This window comes from Lepisma saccharinum, chromosome 7 (genome assembly GCF_977018435.1).
Source record: "Lepisma saccharinum chromosome 7, izLepSacc3.1, whole genome shotgun sequence".
NCBI classification, from domain to species: Eukaryota; Metazoa; Arthropoda; class Insecta; order Zygentoma; family Lepismatidae; genus Lepisma; species Lepisma saccharinum.
Genome location: NC_139235.1, coordinates 65,173,976 through 65,200,959, shown reverse-complemented (window position 1 = coordinate 65,200,959; position 26,984 = coordinate 65,173,976). Strand labels below are relative to the sequence as shown.

At 37.0% G+C, this 26,984-nt stretch overlaps 1 protein-coding gene across 1 annotated transcript; it reads left to right on the top strand.

Moving 5' to 3' along the window:
• Positions 1-201: 201 nt before the first annotated feature.
• Positions 202-23,549, top strand: LOC145989882 (uncharacterized). The gene is made up of 2 exons (XM_083125358.1): positions 202-1,671; positions 20,675-23,549. The coding sequence occupies exon 1, from the start codon at positions 568-570 to the stop codon at positions 1,660-1,662; it is 1,095 nt and encodes a 364-aa protein (XP_082981484.1). The 5' UTR covers positions 202-567; the 3' UTR covers positions 1,663-1,671; positions 20,675-23,549.
• Positions 23,550-26,984: the final 3,435 nt, after the last annotated feature.

Below are 26,984 nucleotides of genomic sequence, written 5' to 3'. Positions count from 1 at the left end.
ATCACCGAATAAACAAAGAGAAAATACTGGTAAATTATAATGCCTGCCAACCCTGATCCGTGTGGCTTACCGTTCCGCAGAGCGCTCCGCACTCCGTGGCAGCCGACCTTCGCCCTTATTTGCGCCGGGTTTACCCGTTTGTTGTCGTCGGGCGATAGAAAGTGATGACGTCACAGAAAACCTCCTCGTCGGTCAGCAGGGGGCGTTTGTAGGGGGAGGGGAGTGAAGGCTTAGTACCCGGCCGATGCAAAAGAAGCGATACATTCCGTACGTGGACGTCTCCTAAAGTAGCTCGCGAGTTGTGATATGTCTGGTTGCCGTACCTAGCGTCGAGGTAGGAAAGACCTGAGCTGTGCGATATTCCACATCCGCGTGCGCCCCCTGGATTCGGTCGGCTATTGATCGCCCGGACCCCCACAGTCAGGATCGTGTCCCATTGTGTGCCAAAAGGTTCTTCCCATCTGTCGAAATCCCCAGGATAATCGTCTGGACGAACGCTGAATAATTTCGTTACTTAACCACCTATTGCAGTCTCTGAGCGAGTGAACTCTTGTGTTGTGTATTCCGATGGTGTTCGTCGCAGGTTTCTCGTATAAAATGTCGTCTGTGATACTTGTGCTCGCTGTCATGGCCCTGTGCGAAGCCCAGCAGGTCCGCTACGATGTCAACGGACAGGGTCCCGCGACGGAAGACCCTGATATTCGAACCCTGTGGGAAAGTTTCTTCGGACCCAGGCAGGAAACGAACTCGCACAGCTTTACCGGTGCCGGAAGGCCGAACTCCGGGGTCCTTATCAACAGCAGACCGTCTTATAGCGAGGATGGGGAGTTTCCTTCCAGAGAGCCGGCGTCTTTGTTGTCCTCGCCGGCGGGAGTCGAACCCACGACCTCTAGCGTGTTCTCCACGAGTCAGAAGGTTCCTAGCACGTCTGAGATGGCGAGGGAAGAGAATGCTACAGTGAGTAACTCCACAACTGAGATGCCGATGAGTTCAGTGTCCACTTCTGGGGATCTCAACGCCACCAGCTCAAGCCCATATGCTCCAAGCTCGAGCCCATATGTTCCAAGCTCAAGCCCATATGCTCCAAGCTCAACCGCCTCTTTCAAGGAAGCACCCACAACAGTCGACAATGTTGAGGACCTATCCAATGTCAACGGAACCGAAAACTCTACGGGCAGTTCTAGAAATAGTTTGGACAACTCCACAACCAGCTCGACATACACGCCTTCCACCAGCGGCACCACAATGAACAGCGTCGACAACACGACTTCCATGAGCACGGACAGCACCACTTCAGGAAACACGGACACAACTGGTACGGTTGAAGACACCACGTACACCGGTGCCGAAACTGAAGGCACCACTTACGATGACACCCAAACCACTGAGACCACCGTACCAACAACCACCATGGGGGTCACCAACGGCGCCGAAAGCACCCACTCACCATCCTCATCGACCTCTGCAACGTCGACAGCATCATCAACAGCAACGCCGACGACGACGCATAGCAGCACCAACACCACCTCGACTGTCCAGCCTCCAGTGACTTCCCCCCAAGTGGGACCTACAACGGAATCGACGCCCGCATCGTCTGGAACTGTATTGCCGTCAGTTGTAGCCGTCTCCATAGCAACCATCATCTGGGCTTCCCTAAACTGATACTTGCAGGTAAGGGAATGCTCTTTAAATTATTTCAATTGTCAATCTATTTAGGTTCGAATACTGAGTGAGGTATGGACGTGTGTGTACCACTTCATCTATTCATAACAAAAATAATAATATGATAATACAAAATACTGTGACGAGCCAATGTGTATTTGGATCTATGCAAAGCAAAGAGGACACATTTTAGTTTCAAGTCCACTTTATGCACAGTAAGGTTAATTGGGACTGTACCTACAGTTTAAAGTGGGATCCGAACTAGTATGTGTCTCCACGAGATATCGAACCCGGGATTTTTTATTGATAGAACACATTATTCGGGACACTTGGCTCCAACGTAAGCTATTGACATAACTTGAAAATGCTTGTTCGTAGTAAAATCTGAGTGCATATCTAATCTGCTATCAGGAAAATAATCAGTTGTGTGGTTAGCTCACTGCCCTTCCCTCCCCCCCCCCCCAAATAGGAAAGATTCAAGGGTTTTCAATGACATAAATTCAAATATACGATCATTATTATTTAAAATTACTCATATAGGAATTCTTGCGACAGTTCAGTACCAAGAAATGTTAATAGAATTCTTGAAATAACATACAAAAAATGTTCGTCATACTTCACTCTCTATGCACTATCATCCAGAACTTCTTTGACACAACATTCTGTATTCGAATTGAACAAAATGTATAGGTCGGGAGGGAGCTGTAGAAATTTATCTTTTAATATTTCGAAAATGAAATTTAAGTGTTATGAACTACCTAATAGAAGCCATTCAATTGTGTCATGGTTAAAAAAGTGCACTGTAGGCACTACATATTATGAAAAATACAATTTTGTATAACTTTTCACAAACGTTTCACATACCATTTGCAAAATTATCACTGCAATTCCTTGATAAATCATAAGAAATTAAGGAGAGTATGACATAAGATGGCAAGGCTAAAAACCAATTAAAAATATATCGCCTGGATTCCAAAATACAGGGAGCGGAATAAACATGCTGTAGGAACCATAATACTATTGAATTGCGCTCAACCACAGCCGATTTATAAGTAATAAAATAACATGCAAATGATTTTGTTGACACTTTCCATTCAGAGAGCCTAGAAAAAAAATGACTGGACCTTGAACACTTTCGACAATACCTGTAGTTTCGAAAGCCTGATATTACAAATTCTGTTTGGATTCCTAACGTTAATCTTTATGCTGTCTGAATGCCTTGATTTATGTGACAGAAAATAGGTTTACGGCACCACGGAATACTTATAAATATCTAGACCATGAGCGAATGAAAGTTACACGATTATCTTGAATGCTCTAGAAGGAATTCTAAATAGATCTAATCTTTTAGAATTTAGAATACAATCTTAGTGGAAACAAAGGTTATTTTGGAAACTTCATTGTTTGTATCCAGGGTTCGAGATTAAACTGCGACATTTATGTGTCATTTGACGGCTTATGTATACTAATATTTAGGCACAGTGGCGACGCTACGTTTGGGCTTTGGGGGCAGTTGCCCCTCCACTTTCTGCCACTTTTGCCCCCGCACTATGCTAAACCTTATATACCAAGGGAAAATAAACTGACCTTGTCCCCCCCAATTTTGATCCCTTGCCCCCTCCCCCCAGTTGTGGAACCCAATCGCCGCCACTTTTTAGGCGCCTAAACTGGAAAATAGTCACTAAAATTCGATTCAGTAGAAAAAATAAGTTTCAAAGCTAATGTATGAGGCGAAACAGAAACCAGTTGTATCCGTTTCTGCTCTTAGAGGCGAATACAAGATTGATTGATTGATTTTAAAATTATGGACAAGTCAGAACATAGGCTATTTGTGCCCGTAACGCAATATGGGGATAAGCCCTTTAACCAATAGAAAATGGAAGACAGGACCCTAAGGAGAAAAGGTATCGAAGCATGCACATTCTTGAGATTCCTCGGCGGTCGGACAATTCCAGTGAATCAACAAGCATAAAATAATCTCTTGACGAGGTTTTCTCGTACTTTTAATCAACATATCTCTACAATATGTTAAAAATTTGTTCAACAATCGATAGAACTAATACTGTAGACTACTATAAACTAAAGACATAAATAGGGTCTCTGAGCTCCATAGGCTAGAGGCTATAAAGGGGCACTCAGCACACATAAGGACAAACACAGGACAACATGACCCTACAGAGGGTTATATTGGCCGTGGTTCGTGTCGCCAGAGTCTCGTTGGCCTGCAAAAAATAATTTACCGGTGTGTACTACGAGGAACTGAGGTTGAGGTTTGAAGGTCCATCTTTAAACCCCGCGAATACAAGTGCAGTATTGTTATTTGACAAAGTAAATTAAAACGAAATTGCAGATATCCAAATATTTATCTGGAATCAATAAATATTCCATATTTTCTCTGTTTAAAGCATGAGAACGTTTCGGTTAGCGTCTTCCTAGACGCTAAATTTAAAACCCACTAAATTCGAACTCTGGTTGTGGCTTATAGCACGAGTTGGATTATCTTATAGCCAGTCACACCTATCTATGTGGAATGCAGCGGATGATTATAATGTTTCATAAACAGGAAATAGACGAACTGTGCTGTATGGGGAGCATTCTCATTGTTCATGTAGGTATTTATACATCGTGGTCATTGACTTAACATTTTGTAAGCATTCCTCTGTTCCATTCCTTTCGTAATTCGTAATTGTCACGGTTACTTTCAAATCACAGCAGCGTGACTTGTCAGACCAGGTGTGGCATATTAACCTCATTACTGACTGATAAAATATGAATGGAGGAATTTTCTGCTTTAATCACAGTTATTGAATTTTAATTTAGTATGAAACGGAAATGCTGTGATACCGTAACCAATGACATGGGCGTAACTTCGGGGGGACATAAACATAGTGCCCAGGGCTATTTTGATTATTGACTGTCCCATTTTCAGAATAACAAAAAACAATTCTTTATTACTTTGCTCCTCAGGTTCCAGGTCCCCCTTAACTTGTAAATTTGAATAAACCTTTTTTGGGGGCGAACGCCCCCCCCCCCCATGACCTCCTCATTAACTTATGGCTATGAACAGTGGCATCGCCAGACTTTCATTTTCAGATGGACTCTCTCTCTCTCTCTCTCTCTCTCTCTCTCTCTCTCTCTCTCTCTCTCTCTCTCTCTCTCTAACTCCTCTCTTCTTCTATCTTCATTTCATTTCTGCTTTCTTTCTCCTTGTTTCTTTTTCTCTGTCTTTTCTTTCTGTCTCTGCAACTCATTCTTCTGTCTCTCTGCATCTTTCTCTTGCTCATCCTCTCTTCCTGATTTTCCGTCTCTTCTTTTTATTTTCCTATCTTCCTTCTTTCGCTTTCTTTCATCCTGCGTCTGTATCTCTTTTCTCTCTAAATCTTTGTGCCTTCGTAACTCTCTCTCTCTATTTATTTCTTCCGTGTAGTCCCGTTTCGCATAATCCCCTTTCGTCTAATTGCTTATCAGCATAATATAATGCGATTTATGACCTGGCTACCATTTTAGACGAAAAAGGATATCCCCTTTCGCCATATCCCGTTTCACCCAAACTGGTTGAAAGTTAAATATTTCAAATGAGGGAAATTTAACAGTCTCTCAACAGAGAGATGCGTGCTCTGATTTATGTTAATCCATCCTTAATTAGGATATGACCTACAATAACCCAACATAACCGAACCTTACTTTAATTAGCGCTTAGCATACGACTAAGGCTATTGCCAGTTATATTGCTGACTATTTGGCTCATGTGACTGCTCGCAATTAGCATCGGGACATGTTCGGAATTGTTTGGTGTTTATTTTAATCACAGTCAAAATTTTCCTCACTTGCAATATTTCCCTTCTAACTAGTTTAGGCTAAATTGGATTTGGCGAGACGGGATATTCCATTTCGCCTAAAATGGTGGACAGCTGTCAGATCTGATTGACGGGTGCTCATAAGTCATTGGGCGAAACGGGATTAGAAAAAAACGGGATGCGATCCTCCCTTCCATTGTCTCTTTTACTCTATCTCTTTCCTAGTTCTGTTCCATTCTTTCCCTATCTCAGTCCTGCTGTGTGTGTGAGAGAGAGAGACAGAGAGGGAGAGAAATGATTTCGAAAATTATCATTAGGAAGGTCTGAAACTATTTCACACTGGGCCAGAACGCCCCCTCGTCCCCCATCTAACAACGCCACCACTGTGTTAATCTGTAAATCACGCTAAATAATCCACGGATCTAATCGCAAAGCTATAGAATTAATGAAGATTGCCGTTGACCTATCTAAATGTGGACAGTTCCTGATTTGAGTACTCGATTCAGCCCATCTAGAGGCGCTTTTATTGTTTTCACATGGAACACTCCCCTGTCGCAAAATACACTAAACAACCCTAATGTATTTCCAATTCCGAGCTGCGAGTGTCAATATTGGAACAAAAATGGCCAATGAAAACTTATCACATCAGGTGTTACCTCGTTTCCACCGCGCATGCGCAGTCGAGAAGGATCGATAAGGGGCCCTCAAAGGGCTCACAGGGCTAAGCCTGGGAAGGGAAGCTCTCTCGGTTGATTGATTCCTTTGGGAATAAGCCCCGGCTCAAATTTCATTAGCTGTCATGGATTATTATTATTATTACTTCCTTGCTCGAGTTTCAGTTGTTTAATGTTGCTTCTCCACACCTTTAGGTTAACCGACGATGAGGATAGTGATGATTAGATGAAGCAGGTGGAAGAATAAACAAAATAGATGACCCATGCTGTCACGCATGTATCTAGGAATATGTTTTGTGGTGGATTTGGAATACTAACCAAATGCCTCACATGCAATAATTATGATGATAATAAAATTATTAGATGAATAGATAAACGTTGGTGTAAAATAGAGATATACATTCACTATCTAGCTCATTTCTTATCATACAGAGATAAATGTTTGGAATAACCAACAATTAGTTTCTGGCAAAGAAACATTTCGTCCATTGAGAATGCAAATGTTCTATCTACAAATTATAAACAAATAGAGATGTTTTGGCTATGGTCTATTTAGGATGTAATTGTTTCATCTCTGGAATCGTCTGATGCCTACATACAACCAGTATTGATATATTGAGAGTCTTTTTGGTCCGTGTGCAGAATTTGGAAGAAGCCACAAGAGCCAATGAAACCTTAAGACAATTTCCTCAACCAATCACAAGCGCAATCCGAGTATGAGATAAACCACTTGCATTCTAACCTCAGTCATTTCTGGGAGCTGGCTAACAATAGTAGTGGTCTTCGGTTCTTACTTTTGTTGTTAAGAGACAAAAATTTGGAATAGTAGTGGAATTAAAGTAGTTGATTGATTTCCCAAAATATGAATTATTTACTTTACTTTGCTACCAAATGACAAATTTATAATGAAATTGTTTCATTTCCATCTCATTTCCAGAATACAATGTTATATCTGGTAGATAGAACACTGCACTCTGAAATTATAGCTGGTGTTGCGTGCAATTGTTCAATCTGAAATTTCAATAATTAATTACAGCATAAATACCTAACCAAACAACTACATATTTTTAGAGAGGCTTCAATGTATCAGCCTTTGCAATGATACAAACTTTCAGCGCAATAGTCACAAAGGTCCAATAAATATATCTTGCCAAACATTAAATAGCTCCCCTGAAAAAATGGAAAATTGGACATAGAACATTTACATTCTCAGTGGACGATTTATTCAAATGGGCGCGAACAACTTATGGAACGCTTTTTGGTTTTAATTGGCGAGAAATAAATGACAGTTTACAAGAATATAACCCTGTTACTAATAGTGAACATTTGTTTAGAATTACCAAGACATGTGGTCAAAGTTACAAATTTGCTACTAATTTTTTTGTTTATATTTGTTTAAAATCTTAACCAAACGTGCTTTGTTAATTCAAATTAATTAGTTTTCTCTGTGCCACCACTACAACGTGTATAAATATCACTTGTTCTATCAAAGAGATTAATGTCAATATAAATAAATAAATTGTTACATCCATTATCCTTGTGATATAAAAATGAAACACCCATATCAAGAATGAAACTTCATAGTAAAACATATAGTACTAAATTATTAACCAGTATTGATATACACAAGGTTATTAGAAATAAATACATAAATAATGTATGTAAACAAACTTCATGCACAGAATATTGCGTTTGGCCACAGTTGTCACTTCACCATGCATAAGAATACATTACATTTGAAATCTCACGTTCTGTAAAAGAAATGAAAGATTTAAAGGACAAGAAAAATATTTTTAGTTCCAACTGATGAAAGTGAAATCCATGATTATTTGTAATAAAAATAAGATCACTATTGTTATTATAATTATGCATTTTATAGAACAGGAGGCGGTAGGTGGCGCTACACTACGGACACTTCTGGGTTGAAATGATTCTATTGAAAGTCATTGGGTTAGTTACAACCCAGAAGTGTTCGTGACTGTACCTGTAGCGCCACCTATCGCCTCCTGTTCAATAAAATTCATAATTATAATAACAATAGTGATAATGTCTTATTTTTATTACAAATAACAATCATGGATTTCACTTTCATCAGTTGGAACCAAAAATATTTTTCTTGTCCTTTAAATCTTTCATTTCTTTTACATAACGTGAGATTTCAAATGTAATGTATTCTTATGCATAGTGAAGTGACAACTGTGGCCAAAATCAATATTCTGTGTTAATGAGGTGACGGTAGCTTGAAATGGTAAGAGTTTCACTGTCCTAGAAATTATGCCTTTGGAGTCCACTTCTGTAGACACGGTTTAGCTAATTTTTTGTCACTTTGTGATAGCAACTCTTTCCAATTTTCGCCGAGGAAGGGGATAGCAGAGGTTGGCACATCTGATCGGTCTTGGTGGCGATTGCGTCTAAATATGTGGATGATTTCACCCAATATACGTGCAACTCTGAAAGTGCGGCGGGCGATGCAGGGAATAGGCACTTTAATAGGCAGGAAGAGTGGAACGTGCTGCCCGAACAGAAAGTTACGCTTTAATGCCATTCTGTACTTCCCGGGAAGCAGTATGCAACTGTTAAGCGTGCGTTCTCGAAACTTATCCGTCCGTGTCAAATATACCAGTAACAGAAATGCTGGAAGGATTTTTTGTTATTAATCTTGTACTTTATGTGCATTTTACGTACAGTGGGTTCCATAAGTATTATCAAGCAAATTGTTTACTCCCTTTGTTTTATGCAATGAGAGCTTCAAGAACTGACAGAAAAAAAACCAACAATCTGCTTACAATCTCTGAACCAGTACATGTAATAATACAGTCCATAAGAATACGTAGGATAAAGTTAAAACCAATGAAAATAGACATGGACAACTTGCTGACCAATACTTATAGATCCCACTGTACAAGAGCGCCCGCAGGATTTCCTCGGGGGGAGGGGGGAAGAGTAAGATTTCGCATCTTATCCTTCAGCCATAGAAACTTATACTTATTATTATTATCATCATCATCATTGTATGTATCAAGTATTTGTATCAAGTATTGATACAAAACATTTTGTCAAATAGAATTGATAGTGAATACTTTATAAATTCAATAGTTTATAACGTTCCAAAATGTAAAACAAGTAAAAATTCATTATTATCAGTAAAATTGAAAAATGGTGGTGAATTTATAAAAATATTAATCAATGGTTTCAATTATGACTTCCCTTAAAATATTTTATTTAGGTATACGATGTAATTTACTGTAAAAACCATTATGAGTTAATCCTGTGATATTACTCTTTGTGACATAGTGCTATAAGGCTTTTTTAAACTGTTCTCAGTACTTTAAATAAACTATTATTATTATTATTATTATCATAATCATCATCATCTTACAAATCATAAATTTGAAATTGAATCGAAAATACATTGTCGTTGTTGACAAGTTTAGACTTGAGTCCACTATTTAAATAGGAACTGGATTCGCCTTGCTTCCTTTCCATAAACAGGAATGGTTAGTTCTCTGGGGTTTTTTTTGTTTTTTTTTTGTACTTTTTCACAATGCACAGATATCAAACTAAAATATACCACTTAATCTGCTTTCTTTCATGGAACCTCTGCTCCATGTTTTTACGACCCGAAGGGTACTGTAAAAAAACTTAATTCAAAATGACGGCACGTGAATGACTTCCCGATATTTTGGAATCCCGAAGAGTCGAGAAATTCCAAAGGATTGTATTTAAAAGTGTTTAAATCTTGGTATTTTCTACACTATAACTGTCTAAAATTTCTTGAAATGAACAGTTTTTATTCCAGAAGTGCGAAAACAAGCACTTGAGGCGGGGGGGGGGGGTGTAGAATTCGGAATCTCCACCGCGTTGTCAAATTTCGAAAATTTCCCGTCCCAAAATTTTCCGACGTACTCCCGAACGTCAGGATTTCAAATTCCCCTTCCCAAACAGTCCTGGCCAAAACTGACTCTGGTGAAAACGTTTTCTCGTTATTTTATTGAACATGCCGGTTGATTGCTGTAACTTTAAGAAAGCAAAATTATTTGTAACAAAATATCTCTACAATTTCATTGTTCAAGTTACTGTACATGAACTTTTTTCCAGATACCTCAGGGGGGAGGGTAAGTGCCCTCTCTTGCTCCCCCCCCCCACCTTGCGACTGCCCTTGTTTATGTAGCGTTCCCTAGCTAGATCTATTGGTGATCCCCAGTTAAGAGTACAGCAAGGTTTAATCGTGCTTTGTAGTAGCCTGTACACTAAAGTAAAAGTTAGCAAGCCGCCGTTACTGTTAATGAAAATTCAACGACAAATCAATGATGTTAAGAAAGCAAGTAAGATACGACGCAAGAGGTCCCGGGTTCGAAACTCGGTCTGGGCATGGTTGTTCTTTGTGAGTGTCTCTTCATCAGTTTGTGCCAATTAAAACAACATTCTGCGTAGATTTAGCTTTGCAAGAAATACACTTCGGTATCTGTATGTGGCGGTACTTACCTAACTGGTTACACAACCTATCTGTAGAGTACTACTCCCTCTGTCCTATAATTATAGTCCGGTATGCCAAAATTGTAACTTTTTATTTATGTTCTTTTGGTTACTTGATCGGCCAATTTGTACTGATCCTTGAGTAATAACGTTGTATGACTCATTCCCGTGTTTCATTTTCTTCTTCTGTATACACAAATGTCACAGTTTGAATATCGGACAAGTATTTTGTGACAACAAACAAAAGTGTACCGGACAATAATTATGGGACAGAGGGAGTATAACTTTTAGCCGACCTCTGTGGCGGAGGGGTTATCACAGTATCAATCAATAGTATAACAATTAGCAGAATAGTAAAGTTGTCGCCTTGTTGTCAAGGGATCCCGGGTTCGATACCCGGTGGAGGTTCATAGTGGTTCGGATCCCACTTTAAACTGTAGGTCTACTCCCGATTAGCCTTTCCGTGCATAAAGTGGACTTAAAACACGAACTCAAACAAACAGCACAACAGAATAATAACATGTCCATGGCAACCGGGAATGTGTGCTGCGTCGTTGCATACATTCAGGGCAGGTTAAAGAAGATAAAGATGTTTCGAGAGCTCGTGGTGGACCGACAGGCAAACGTTTCTTAGAGTGTAACAGCACACACAAAGTCCTGGTCAGTTTCATAAAGGACGCTTAAAACAAAGTTTTGACTTACATTTCTTGATATCTCAATGCGTTTCATTAACCGGCTGGCGTCCATGACCTGGGTGCCACACGCTGTCTTTGATTGATGTAACTCGAGCAAGGCCCAAGACCACACGCTGCACAGCCCGAGCTTCAGGTGTTTGGGTGCGGTTCGATGTATTTTAGGGCCTTCAAGACAGAAGCCTTCGCCTGCATGGAGGTGGGTGAGATCGTGAGGGCATTGAACAATTCAAAGTCATTTAACGAGCGAGATTTGTGTCAGATTAGGCGCGTGGAAGAGCGTTCCTCTGGCCCAGAAGGTGGAGTACGAGATACACGGATAGACCTTGCTCACTCTAGTCTTTCTAGCCGTGTTCTTTTCAGTCACCTTGCACAAGGACGTATTTAGGGAGGGATAGGGGGGGGGGCACGTTTCTAGAAATGTTTCGTGGGGTCCGAACCAAGTGTCTCAGAAATAATAATAATAACAACAACAATGTTTAGCAAAGAGAAAACTAAATGCATGCTTACAGGCCGAAATCAATTGTTAGATAATAATAAAAATCTAACTATTGATAACAACTCGTTTCAACCAGTTTCCAAATTCAAGTAAGGATTAACGCAAAAGAGGAAATAAAAAGCAGGCTTAATTCAGGAAATGTATGTTACGTTTATCTCCATAAAATATTATCTTCTCGTTTAATATCTAAGAAACTAAAAGTTAAAATATACAAATCAGTAATTTTGCTTGTAGTGTTATATGGATGCGAAACTTAGTCCCTTACATTGGAAGACGAACATAAATTAAGAGTATTTGAAAATAAGATCCTTAGAAAAATATTTGGACATAAAAGGGATGAGGAGATGGGTGAGTGGAGAAGATTACATAATTTAGAAGTACATAATTTGTATTCATGTCCAGATATTATTAGAATAATTAAATCGAGATGACTTAGGTGGGCAGGCCTTGTGGCACGAATGGGAGAGGAAAGAAGAGTTCACAGGATTCTTGTTGGGAAACCTAATGGTAAGAGACTTGTAGGAAGGCCAAGACGAAGATGGAGGGACAACGTTGTGATGGACCTAAAGGAAATCGGTAGGGATGGAAAAGAGTATATAGGGACAGCCATGCTGCAGCCATGAACCTTCGGGTTTAAGAAGGCTAGAGAGTTCGCTAGTGGTAACAACAATGTTTAAATTAAAATAATTATATTAAATCAAATTAATATTACATTATTATTACATGAATAGGTAAATAGACAATAAAACGATAGATAAATAACAGCGCATATTAATTATGTGGATTAACTGTAGTAAAGATCGGAATAATTTGTATAAAAACAAGTGCCCTGACAATGAAATTAATGTCAAATAGATAAAGAATTGAATATTTATTGAATAATAAAAATGATGTTAGATGCAGTTGGAGAAAAGTAACGTTTCTGGTTAATATTTTATGCATATTATTATGAGCAGTAGTGTACATAAATCTTTGTAATGTCCTTCAAAGCCGTATCATCCTAAATGCTTGCCTTCCAATAAGTTCAGAGGAAATTAGTAAGCATCGATTACACAACAAATGCTAAACGAGTATATTTGCATTTTTTTTAATTTTAGTACTTTTTGAAAGACAGTACCAAAGAAGATTTACGCACACTATTACTTGCTATAATGTGCGTAAAATATTAATCAGGAGCTCTACTTTTCGAAAACTTTATCCCCTTTTTATTATTCAATAAATATTCAATTGTTTATCTATTGACATTAATCTCCTTGTTTTCCACTTTTTGGCGATCGCGCAAGCTAGATAATAAATATGTGCTGTTATATCTATATTCTTATACCATCTTTTTACGTATTCATATAATAATAAAAATGCAATATTAATAATTTTAAATGTTTAATTAATATTTTATTTAATTATAATTTAATTATTTTAATTTAAACATTTATATTATTATTCTGAGCAGTAGCGTAACTAACACGCTCTGCTCCCCCCCGCAACTTTCAGTTTTGCGCCCCTACTCGTTTCATTTTTTCTATCTTTTCTTTCTAAATTATTATTTCACGCTTACATTTAGAAATATACAAATATGAAAATGCATACAAGTAATTTGAATCAATATAAGAACTGGTACGAAAGGTTAAGACAAGAGACAAACTGGAAACTTTTTTTATATAATTAGATATGACAATACACTGTTACTACAAAAATTAGGATATTGTGAAATGCCCATTACCAGTCCTCTGCGTTCTTTGATGGAAGCAAATTCTTTTGCTAGTTTGGTGAAGTCCAGTTTTCAAGCCGGATCGTTTTCGATACTAAACAGCGCCAGTCGACTCAATCTCTCTTGTCATTGTGCTCTTCAAGTAAGTTTTGATCAATTTTAGCTTCGAAAACGACCTCTCAGTTCACAGGCGTACGTAGAGTGGGACTGAAGGGGCTACAGCCCCCTCCGAACTTTTGAGAAAATCAACAATTACAAATAAAAGCTGTGAAGAACTCAGGAAAAAAAAACAGTTGTAAATGTAACCCCTGATCATGAAATGACCATTAATTGCCATTTTTGAAAGTGGAAAGTAATACATTTTCGAAATATCTTATTGTGTATACCACCCCCATAGAAAGCAGCTATGCACTATCCGTCTTTACAATTTCAGCCCCTTCCGAAATAAAATTCTGCATACGCCAGTGTCTCAGTTGATGAAGACGTCACAGTCACAGGTATGGTCAAATACAACATAGGCTATACTTGTATAAGCAGTGCATACGTCAGGAATGCTACTAGCCAGAGTTTTGTTTTCTGTCAAGAGGAATTCTAAAACTTCGCTGATGTTCTGCGTTTTTTTAAAATTTTTATTATTATTTCAGTTTTGACACTAAATTCCGAAAACAAACAATGTCTGTAGCTACAGTGCAAAATACATTGTCTTCATATTTCTCCCAGAAAATAGCATATTACACTAACTGTCTCTGTGTGATCCATTAGGGTGGTGGGGCTTAAAAAGGTGAAGCTTTCTTTGATTTGTTCCATACTCTGAAATCTATTGTTTACTTGATTTACTTCAACTTCTAAACGCAGTAGAGAAACGTATTTTCTTGCCTGTCGTCTACCCTTTGGCAACGCAATCAATGAAGAACTATTTAGCTAATGAAGGTTTTCTTTTAATCTGGTATTTCACTTTCTACTTTTCTAGTGATTAACATTTTCTGTTTGCAGTTGTAAGGACATAGAAATAAAATATGTTTGGTTGAAAATGTAATTTAACGCAGAAAGGAAAACTTTTGCGAACTATCGTTCTTTCTTAATTTATCATTCTTACTGGGCCCCGGAAGCCCGTGCGCACCCCCACCCCCGCTCCGCGGGGGGGGGGGGTATTTACGCCACTGATTCTGACACACTTGGTTCGGATCCCCCGAAATATAATTTCTAGATATGTGCCTGGTTGATACAGTAGTATTGTCAACATTGAACAAATAAGCTTCCTGGTTATCAGATGATATAACAGACTTGGACGTCTGCAGAATTGTTTTCAGGGAGGGGCAAGCAAGGTTTTTTCTTCCGGTGGAGGGCAAATGAGGCATTTTTTCCTCCCATAATAGTGCTGCCCTAAGAACCCTTCTTCAGTTTGAAGTTATGTTCCTGCAATACTCTTAAAATATTAACATCTACGTCTGATTAATTAATAATTTTATATGTAAAATATAATTAAAATATAATTTTACAAGGGGAATTGGCCGTGCCCCTTCCCCCTCCATGTACACGGATATGTAGCTTGTAACAACTATTTCAGTATCTGTCCAACTTTCATGGAAAAGTCGCAGGTCTTCTATGTGTCAACACGGTAAACATTCTACCTGCAGGGTTGTGTAATTACGAATAAAATAAAGGTTTTCTACATGACACGTAAATTACAAGTAATGAACGCGTATAATACGTATAAAACGTAAACTACGTAATAAACTAGAATCAAACTTAAAAATTAAAAGAAAACATGGTTTTTGCGATGATTATTGTCAGTTGGCAGTGGTAGGAAACAAAGAAAGGCTTTAAAAAAAAATTCTTCCGAATTTGTATGTGCTCATGTATTGGAATTATACCTACAAACTGCCATGTTCACATTCACATCATAATTTGCCTATGCAAATATCAACAGGTTTCTCAATTTTTAAAAATACGTGAAAGAACAGCTCTATTTTCAAAAATCTGTTAGTATGGGTGGGAGCGTGAGGTTACTGTATAAACAATCTTCAGAATATAATGATTTTGTGCCGAAATATGTAAGAAAATTAAAGTTTAAAATGTTATGTAATTAAAGTGGTTTTTATATTATTAATTTACGAAAGAATTTATTTTTTTTACATCTGCGTAAAAGACTGGTTTTCTACGCGAAGTAAATTACTAGCAAATTATGCGTAATTTATGTAAAGAAACGTAACGAGTAAATTATCTTGCCAACCCTGCAAATCGATTGGTCCACATGACCCTTGATGGATTGGTTGAATTAGGTTATTTTACGCCGCTTTTCTGCCACTTTTGGCTTATCGCGACGATGACGACGAGTGCAAGGAACGTTCTCAAGGCTCTGGCCTCGATTCGAAGACTGGACCCCTGTGCTAACCACTCTGCCACGGAGAACGACTCCAGGGTGCCCCTGTTGACCTGCATGATTGCATCTGAAATTCTGGATTTTAATTTATTCTGTTGTCCGTTGTAGGGGAGGAACTTAGACGGCGTCTCTCACAAATGCCCCACATAAAAAAAAAATCACATGGTACAAGGTCTGGACACCGTGCAGACCATGTAATTTGTCCTCCACAGCCATTGGCAGATTCAGAAATATTTTTTTTGGAGGGACACACAGAATATGCAGAAACCCAGAGCAAGCATGTCGTAGGATGTAAATTTGGAAGTACAAGGTGTCGCATTTTCTACATGTTAGATGCAACTTTTTTACTATGCTATACCACAAGTTCTTGTGAAAGAAAGTTTCGCTAAGTTTGTTTCAGGTTCATATTGCGTTCAGGTAAACTAATCGAGACTGGACCTACAGCAGGATTTTATACAGAAATTTCCATCAGGGAGGTGTAAGTTCGTATTTAGGAGGGTTCAAGTACAAAATTTAGAGCAAAAATTACCATAAATTATGCCTTTGTGAAATTTTTTAGAGAGGTTTCGTGGAAATTTAGGGAGTGTGTTGGAACTGTGCGGATAAATCACTGCCCTACAGTTTACAGTGGGATTCAATCCACTGTGCCATGCACCTTCACTGGGAATCGAAGCTGGGACGTCTTGATTACAAGGCGACTTACTAATGAAAAAGTGTGTGAAAGAGAAAGGGGGGAGATAGAGATTTACATACTTCAGCTTTATCTCCATTCGTGTCAATATATTTTCCAGAGTAGTGTAGTATTAACGTGACCTATATACCATGTGCATCGCCAGAAAATTTTCCAGGAGGAATCGGGCAAATGATAAAAGTTGAATAGTAGAAAAAAATAAGTACTATTACCACGGTTATAAATGTTATTATACAATAATACATACGTATTATAAACTAGCCAATATAAATTTTATTCGAAATAATAATAATAATAATAATAATTATATAAATGGGGAGACTCGATCCACCAAACGAGTGAATACCAGTATAACTATTTTCCATTATTTCTTTTGCATTTTATGCAGTTAGTATCTGAAATGCATTTTGATATTACCATTTGCACGTGTCGTTCAAGTAGAGGCTTTAAATGTTAAGGGGATTTTTTTCATAAAGTCTGTTGTATGACCTTTCACCTACAACAGTAATTATTAGAATTTTGAAAACTGTGGAACCATTTCTTCTTTGGATGAAATGGTAGAATATAACCTAGTTCCTGTATGTTTTCGATACAGTGCATTTTTACTTTGATTTTTCTGTTCGAATGTTAACTAAATGAACTTTATTTCTGTTCTTAACAATAAGAGTAAGAAACTTTCGGCTTTCTTGTATCTTTAAATGAACGATTTCAATTTCCAGGAGGGGGGGTCCACCGACCCGTTCGACCCCTCCCGACGCCCCTGACCTGTACGTAATCAAGACATCATAGATTCTATTTCCAGTAGTGCACATTTCAGTATCCAGCAAATAGAGTTTCAATTCGTTTATTTGCGATAAACTTAGTTTTACTCTTTGGTTGACTGGAAAAGGATATACGAGTAAATAACCGAATGAAATTATTGAACGATTCTATCAAATGTACGAACATGGGATATAAGGATATCATTAGGTTACTTTCAATAACAATTTTCTTTCCTTTTGGGGAGACCCCTCCCGCTAAATCCTCCATCATCCTTGCGGTAATAGAGAAATTCGCGCACCACATTCGCAAAATTAAACATCATAAATGAGAGAAATAACTGTCACTTTAAACAATATTTAAATAATTGTATCAACTTCGTTCAGCTTGGTTTAACGAGACTTTGTGTGCACGCTTCGTACCGATATAATATTATCAGCGTTCCATTAATAAATGAATACAAGCTTACTAAAACACGGGCAACATATGAAATTCCATAACTTAATGTTCAATTAAGCCTATTGTTATTCATGTACCGACATGTTTGGAATGTAGCTCGGTCAATTTGATTTAAAGCACGGTAAACTAATTGTGTTAATTTCTTTCTGAAATTGAGGTTTATCAATTTAATGCTTTGTTTAAGGCACGATTAAACCTCGAATTAAGCCAGTAATATGGGTCAAATAAACTCCCCTCAATCTATAAATTAAATTATTGGTTTTTAATTGTCGGCAAATGCATGGCTCTCAGAAAACAGAGGCGAGGACACGCTCCGATAAACATGACGATTTCTCTTACCTCTCTGCTTCCATACTTTTTGATATAACCTACTGAGTGAGTATTTCATAGCTTGATATTTATTAATAACATTAAGATTCTTTGCAAATACGAAATGTACATGAATATTTATATATTAGGGCTGAGCCGATGTCGATTATCACAAAATTCAGTTTTTTCCCCACAAAACTCGTGCAAAATGAAGACACACTTCGAATTTTGTATAATTTCCAGGATAATTAGGTACCACGAAATTATCGCGAGGCATTTTTGCGCAGCTTGTGAAAGACCAAAATATAAGAAAGTATAGGCCGGTATCGGTAAATAAATTCTAACCTATGCTTTCCGATTCCGACATTACTGGTATCGGTATCGGCTCATCTCTAATGTATATATAATCACTCAAGCACGTAGCCAGGAGGAGAGCTAAGGGGACTGAAGCCCCCCCAGAAATATTAAATATTATTTTTATTATTAATAACAGAAATAAAGTTATAACCACAGTAAAAACTGCATTACATCGAAAAACGTTTAGTGTATAAAAGAAGAACGAGGTTATATTTTTATATTCTACCATTTAATTTCAAGAATAAATGGATCCACAGCTCCCAAAACATATAGTTTTCTTTGTGAGAGGTCACAGAATATAAACTTTATGAATTTACCACTAACTGTTAAAGCCTTTATTTGAACGATTGTGTAAAAGTTAATAACAAAATACAATAATTATGATTTTCAGTACACTAACTGTACAAAATATAAGAAAAATAATGGACACAATTTGTGTTGGATTTTCACTAATACGGTGAATTGAGTAGCAAACTCTCTCAATTTATGTAATAATAACAATAAATTTGAATTGAAATTGGTATATTTATAATAACTTATAATAGTTATTATTGTAAAATAACAATAATTGTTATTGTTATTATTATTGGTACTAATCAAGTTTTATCTAAGGTCTAAGCCCCCTCTACAAATATTTCTGGCGACGCCCGTGCTGATAAGGGATGAGCCCCCCCCCCCGAAATTAAATTCTGGTAACGGGCCTGTAATCACTTGTAGGCTACATGCATTTCGAGTTTTTAATAAATATTAGGGTAACTTTATTTATTGAAGATAAAATATATCTATAAACTAACAATAAGTCGAGATTACTATGATAAGAGTAAATGAAAGATAGTTTTCTCTTTTCGTCTGGCCAGGCGATCGCTCTACAATAAATTGCGAATTAACAAGAATGTCAATCACTACCCACACCAAGCGTGTCCAAGGTAGGGATTCCAAATCCATGAGCGAAAAAAAATGATGAAATGCTGTTATTTAGAAACGTCACATGTAATGTTATAAATTAGTTGTGCTATTAATATTATTATCATGCACGAAACTGTAATTTATAATCTCTCTATCTTGACGCATGATAAAATATTTGAAATGAAATTAAAAAACGGTCGAATCCTATTTTTATAAATCACCAGGCAGGCTGTTAAATTTTAACGGTAGAATGCCGTAAATTTTACGGTAAGTTATAACAGCGGCCCTGTGGCTCACTAAGCCTCTCATGAATTGGTACCAGGGGGTAGAGCTGGCCGAAGAATGATGCTGATCACATCACCTCCATTATGGCCCACCTCCGATTTCCCTAAATTGCTTTCATGGCACAGGGGAAAACTTGGAAATCTCTGAGAACGTGAAAAACAAATATTATCCGTTTGGTTGTCGTATGCCCGACATTTGAAAGTCTATGAAGGAGTTCGATACGGGGTTCAGAAACCAGTTCTTAAGATATTAGCGCGTTATCACGTATTGCAATGAGAACAGGTCACACCGCAGGCTCAAATGCGAGTCAGATATGGTGGATGGAAGAATTCCGCTGTGGAAAGAAAAAAAGTATGGGAATGGGAAACTGCGGTATTGTAGGGACTAGAGCGTAGGGTGAGAGAAGATTTCGCTCGAGGGCCAAATAGTTCGCACGGAAGACGTCAGATAGCGTACGGAATCGAGAGCTGCTTCGTTCGAGCAAATACCGCTCGAACAGGCAAAAGTGCTCGAAGTACGTAATTTGCCTCTGGTAGTGGGCCTTCAAATATGGATCGTGAGGTGAAAGATGCAGTGAAATTGAAACTTAAGTAAATATAGTATTTATCTCCATGTTGAAATGTGGTTTCTTCTATCTTATCAAAAAAAGCTGCTCTTTATAGATTTTAAATTCGATAATGAATCTGAAAGAATGCAAATTTTTTAATTTTACGTCATTTTTAAAGTTTTTCCATCGAATTTCAACATATTTCGATCAAGTTAATTTGAAAACACCTTGCAAATCGTAAATTTTCTGCAATGTGCAGGAACATCGTCAAAGGGGGTGGGGGCAGGAGGGCACTTGCCCCTACAAAACTTTCATGTGCACTTCCCAACACAAGTTCTGGCCAGGAACAATAAGAACTTTTAATAAATTCTGAGTGGACTTAATTTAAACCTGTTGAATAATAAATACTGAACTTCGATCACAGTTCAAAAACAGAAAATGCTAATTTCATGATTTCTTCTATTCCACAGATCTCAGCCGAGCGATATGAAGATTTACATGAGCGTCGTTTCCTGTATTTTTAAGTCAAGAAGAACTCCTCATTTGAGTGCCTAGTCGTAACACCATACATCACATTGAGGAAGGAGGTTGTCAATCAGATTCCAGGAAGAACATGTGCGTGTGTGTGAACGTATGTGTGTATGGGAGTGTGTGCATATGCATGTGTGAGAATATCTGAATCACAGAGCGTGAATATTTAGTTTTAAAAAAATATTCGAAATAAGCATTCCATTGTTTTTTGGGGTAAGTTATACATATTCATCTTGCGAATTTGAATGTTTTAATTTTGTCACAATTTTTCCAATTTTCTTCACTTTTTATTAGATAGATTCTGACATTTCCCCAATGCTGATTGCAGGGTATTGCAATATTTGTACAGTTTGTTGTCAGTAATATCTTATATTTGTGTTTTAAAATAGCCTATAGTAACGTTATGGTTACAGTTTGCCAGTCTTAAAAAATAAGAGGGAATACACCCCTGTTCGTTTGCTGAATGTAGTAGTAATAATAAATACAAGTCTGCCGGGTAAAGTTATCCACTGGACAGTTCTGAAACCGATGTTTGAAAATTTAATTTTATGCACCCTCCGGGGCCGAAAAGATGTAAGCATGGATCTCAAGCACCGCCTAGAGATACAGCACGTGACAAAGTCAAGGCATAAGTAAACAAAACCTGAACTACCTAACCTCCTCAGCTGTAATAGCGGGACGTTCTTTTTCACAAGGAAAATAAAAACATGAGTAGTTAGGTAGGAGTGAGGCTCCAGACTAGGCATAAAATCATGTTTTCAAACACTACCTGCAGAGTTATCCAGTTGAAAGACTTTCCGTGAGGTTCCTGTCATCAGTTTCAATATAAACCATTGAACAAACTACTACAAACTACGAACATTGCTTCTAAGAAATAGGTCTGCAAGTAATATTTCTTGTCACATTGCGAACGTAGAAACAACAAAACTAAAATGTTTTATTCTTAGTTGCCTTCAGAATGTGGAAAATGTAAAAATGCACGTACACTAGTTAGATAATTCAATAGCGATCCAGTATAAAAGGTGAACAAGAGTTGCAAAAGCTGCTGTCGTTTTCTCAACAAAATTTATGGTCAATTCAAGGATTTTTCGAAAAGACTGAATAGTGTGCTGTAATATTATAACTATTTATGTAAGAGGCCAAGCAAAACTGGTGCCTTTTTATACATGTTCAATTTATGTACTGAATAAAGCGAATAATAATCTAACCTTGGAGGCAATAAATGCTCCTCTCTTGGTCTTTTCCAAGATTTTTTAGAAGAAACGTTTACTTAAATTTTGATACAATACTTTACTTTATGGGAACATGTAGTAATGTTGACATTTGTAATTGTTGCAAGTCAGCTAGTCTGTACTTTCTTCATGAAATAAATGTGAATTTTGTAACTGCACACCAATTTTAAAAGACTGTTTTTTACGTCCTTACAAGCATAGCTGTAATAATGATGAAAACGGGCACAAGTTTTATGCCACCTGGCTATTTGAATAAACATTCTAAATCTAATATTAGCTCACTAGAAAATAGATTAACATCAGGAAATGACTGATAAAAACCTCAACTAGTGTCTTCCAAGAAGCTCAAATACAAACACGTGATGAAGCGAGCTAATAACTATTTGCAAAACAACACGTAGACACTGTTTGTACTGTTTTACACATATTTGTATCACATTTACATGAATGTCAGTGTTATGTATATTGTAAATTTAATGTTTTTTAGGCGAGGAATGGCTGGATGTAAGTACCTAACCTACCCTGCATATGCCAAATTCTTGTTTCTTCCAATAAAGAGATGTTATCAAGCATTGTTGTCCTGTTATTAGAGGATCTATGCTATTATGTAGTGATACCATTACACATCCATTAGAGTTTCATATTAAAATGTATTGTTGGTGATATACAGTTTTCTTTGTTGGCTTTCTGCATTGTCGATTTGCTTCTGTACAAAATAAACTTCTCTTGTCTACTTGTGCACTTCCCACATTATCTCACATATTCTTAGTTTTCATTCCCACATGGTTTGTCAGCTAATGTTTTAGTGTAAAGCATGAATTAAAGTGGAAAGTATAAAAGAATCTACTAGAAATATAATGTTCTTGTAAAAAAATAGATGTAAATAATAGTGTGCATCATGCTCAGATTACATCAATATCAAAGAAAGGTTATTTCAAGCATATAGTATACGTTGTTTATAAGACTAGAATTTAGTGTGTTTTTTGAAGAAAAAAAATCAAATCAAATTTGAGACCAAACTGGTGCCTTTTTTGGTTCAACATATCCTGTTTTCTGAAGTACACGAGGAAAGAATAATTTTTAGTGGTAGACAATTTTGTAGTCAGTATATTTGGTGTAAAATGTAATTTTGGAGAACACTTTTTTGAAATAAGCATTTTTGATGAAATTTTTACCACAAATGGTAGCCTCGCCCCTACTTTTGTACAAACATAAGGTAGTATGAAAGGATGCCAATATGTCTTATATGCAAGGGTATATTTTCCGTTTCTATTTCTAGATATAATGTTCTGTGTTAGCAACTTGTTATGATTTTTTTAAAGCGATATGATAAATATAACTCATTCATACAGCTACTTGATTTCAAGAACTAGGGATTTAAAAGTACTGCTTTATTGTATATGTCAATCTTTATAATGAAATATTGTGAGATATTTCTAAGTGTAAATTTTATAGAACCAAAGAACTAATGCTTAATTTGGCAAGTAATATTCATAAATGCAAAATCTAATATGTTTGTGTGTGTATGTCTTATTTCAATTATGTACAAAATACATTAGTATGAAAAATAAATGAAAAATATTTAGAAACTGGTATTTTTTGTCTCTTTATATTCAAATTGATGACTAAATGACAGGGTTCAAGTCGATACGGCCGGGCCCTGTTGCCGAGTGGTTAGTCCCGGGTTCGAATCCCGCTCGGGCTTGGTTGTTTGTGAATGTCCATTCATCAATTTCATCATTTCATCACTCATCCCCATCTTCGCAAATTAGCAAAGAGGAACAAAACGCGAAGTAAAATAAACTAAATCAATCAATCAAGTTGATACGCTAAAAACTGTTAGTGTGCAAATGCACATGGGTTCATGTGACATGGGACAGAGGAACGAAAATTGTGATCACAGTATGCACAGTCTCTCGGAAAGGAACAGGATAAGGGATTACTTAAGGGAGAAAGTAGTAAGGTAAAGCTGCATAATATCGGATACTTTTTGAAATCACCATAATTAACCAACGAATATAAACAGAAGTGCGTAATTTTTAGTAATATAAACTATTGGTACCTTACCTTTTGCCTTTGATGTGTTTATCTCCCTTATTGTTCAATTCTTTGTTGTACGGTACAAAATTTAAAACAATGCAAATTTGAGGAATCGAAATAAGCCGTCCTAATATCGGATAGTGGGTATGCCTAATATCGGATAGGAATTTAACATTATATAATATATATATTAACATTATATTTGAAATGAAATTACATCTCATGATAGAAGCAACCTATTATTTATTTTGCTGGAGGTTTGCAAATGTTCAAAAATAACAAGAATAACAAAAGTATTATTAGTACAAAACACCCTATCCGATATTAGGCCGAACGCGACCTCGTGGGAAATATAACCTTAATATCAAACAAATACATTTACCGGAACAGGACTAGCATATCAACATACTCTAATATTCCATCTTTCTATGAAATATATGTAAGCTGTAGTTTCTCCTTCCCTTCAATGTGAAAACTTTTGATGATGAAATGCTTCCAAAAACTCAGAAACTGAAAATTTCGGTTTTCGTCGTTCGTGCAGGCGCAGTGTGCTCAACAGCCTTCCCACTCACATTGTAGCAATGGCGGCAATCGAAGGACGTAGTTCAGTAAGTTGCTGCAGATGGCAGCACCCACGATCCGAGAAACGAGGGTGTCCGATATTGGGCGGGTATCCGATATTATGCAGGTTTACCTTATTTAGTTCATAGTTATTTGATTAATATTTTGGAAATTCTTCAACAAAACTGAAGGACAAAGCTGAATGATTTTGAATGCTCTCGAGAGAAGGTGACGACAGGTAGTGAGTAGGATAAACCGTCTAGTTTATGATTAGAGCCCGGATTTGTATGTAATTACATATTCTAGTCCTTTCTAGACATACCTTGAACAGGAAAATGTCAACGAATTATGTCACTGATGGCATGACTTTGCATGAGTTTTATGTTATATATTTTTACATATTTGCTAATTTACTTAAAAAAAACATATTTCGGTAACTTTTTACTATCTTGATCTTTTTTCCTATATTTTCGATATCTGATATTTATGTACATATTTTGCACTTTGATATTACGTACATAAAAATCCGGGGTCTCTTTATGACAAATATGGAACCATAGGAATGGACGTCACAAGAGATCTTCCAAATTCGAAAAATGACATTTGCTTAGAATTCCTTCTAGAGCATTCACGTGAATCTTGGTGTAGTTTGCTTTCGGTGTTGTCTACATATTCGCAATAGTTTCGGCTACTTAGACCTATTAAACCATTGCAAATATCTAGACAACAGCGAAAGCAAGCCACACGAAAATTCACGTGAATGCTCTAGAAGTAATTCTACACACATGCATTTTTTTCAGAATTTGGAATATCATAGCGATTTTTTGAAAGGAGAGAAATTTCGGAAATGGTTCGTTGGCGACAGTCAAAGGTCCTGTCAAGAACTTCAAGAATTGAGGGCAATTAACAACATCTACGTACCATATAAATATTTTGTAAAATTGCGTATAACTTTTTTCAAAAAAATAAAATGACAAAACCGTTACAACTGTTCCCAAGAAGGCCAACTGATTATAGTTTCGTAGAAAATGTTGCTTGTGCTCCAGAAAACATATTTATTCATGTTAATTCATTTTTTTATATTTTATTAGAGAAATTGTTTGTCTCACACTTTTGATTGGTGACATACATTATGCACAGTAACTAATTATTGTCTTCGAAATAAATAAAAGAGACACTTCCGAAAAAAAAATATCAAGTATTTAACATATAAACCCAACATATTAGTAATATTGAGTAATTCACGAGTCTGTGCAAATTTAACATTATTAGGTAATATTTAATAATAAAACGTATTTTAATTTCCAGAGGCGAGTGTAACCTGTTCCCAAGGTGGTCCAAGGCGGGAACTCGCCTCTGGACTACGATTCTCAACAAAAACAGGTATCGTTCCTTTGACACAAGAAACATTTTTACAATGTAACTATGCGATCAAAAAGATAATTAAAGGAGCTTTCAAAATATGTATAAAATATTAACATTTGTTAATTTCAACGACGTACACACATATACATTTCGTATAGGTTATTCCTATTATTAATAAACTCGTCTTGAGATCGTTCGCTGCGGGACGGCGTAGGTTCGAATCCGGCTCTGGTCGGAATTTATTCGGCCTACGTATAGGGCCGGTGGCATGGTGGAATGACAAACAGGTGGATGCACGCGCATGGCTCTCAGCCATACGTCACAGCTCTGACGTCAACATAGTGGCCACAGCCAGGAGAGGGGGTGCTTTTCAGAGGGTGACAAGTGGAGTTTCCGGGTTTGTTCTTTTCTGTAGACCATTGGACTGGGTTTCTTTTTTTGTGGTCTTCGTTTCACATCTAGTGAGAAGAATCTAAGTGCATTGCGAAAGAAAATATGCCTAACTGTGCTATTTACGGCTGTAGCAATCATTACAAAAAGACGAAAGGACGAATATCAAGTATTTTGGGTTTCCTGTTAAAAAAGAAGAATTTTGTTACGAATGGGTATTGGCTTGCAGGCGGAAGAACAAAATAAACAATTTTTTATATATATCTCTCTCTTTATATATATATATATATATATATATATATATATATATATATATATATATATACATACACACACACACATACATATAATATATATGTGCATGTATTGTGTGCTTTCACGTATCACATTTTACGTTGCTTTTCTGCCTACTTGGGCTGATTGCCCAACACAAATACTCTTACCCAGTTCAGGATTCGAACCCGGTAACTTCCGTGGCAATATCGCGAGTCAAGAACCCGGCGCCCTCAGTCACCGAAGCGACTCACGTATATATGCAGTCTTAGGTGTGTGTGTATATTTACGTATATGTATTATACGTACTATACATATGTGTATATATAGGGTTATTAATGCAGTCTGTGTTATATGCTCCTTCGTGCCTCAAATTTATTTCTAAGTT

Bases quoted from the DNA above. Each gene is read 5' to 3' on its own strand.
- LOC145989882 (XM_083125358.1), top strand. From the start codon at position 568: ATGGTGTTCGTCGCAGGTTTCTCGTATAAAATGTCGTCTGTGATACTT.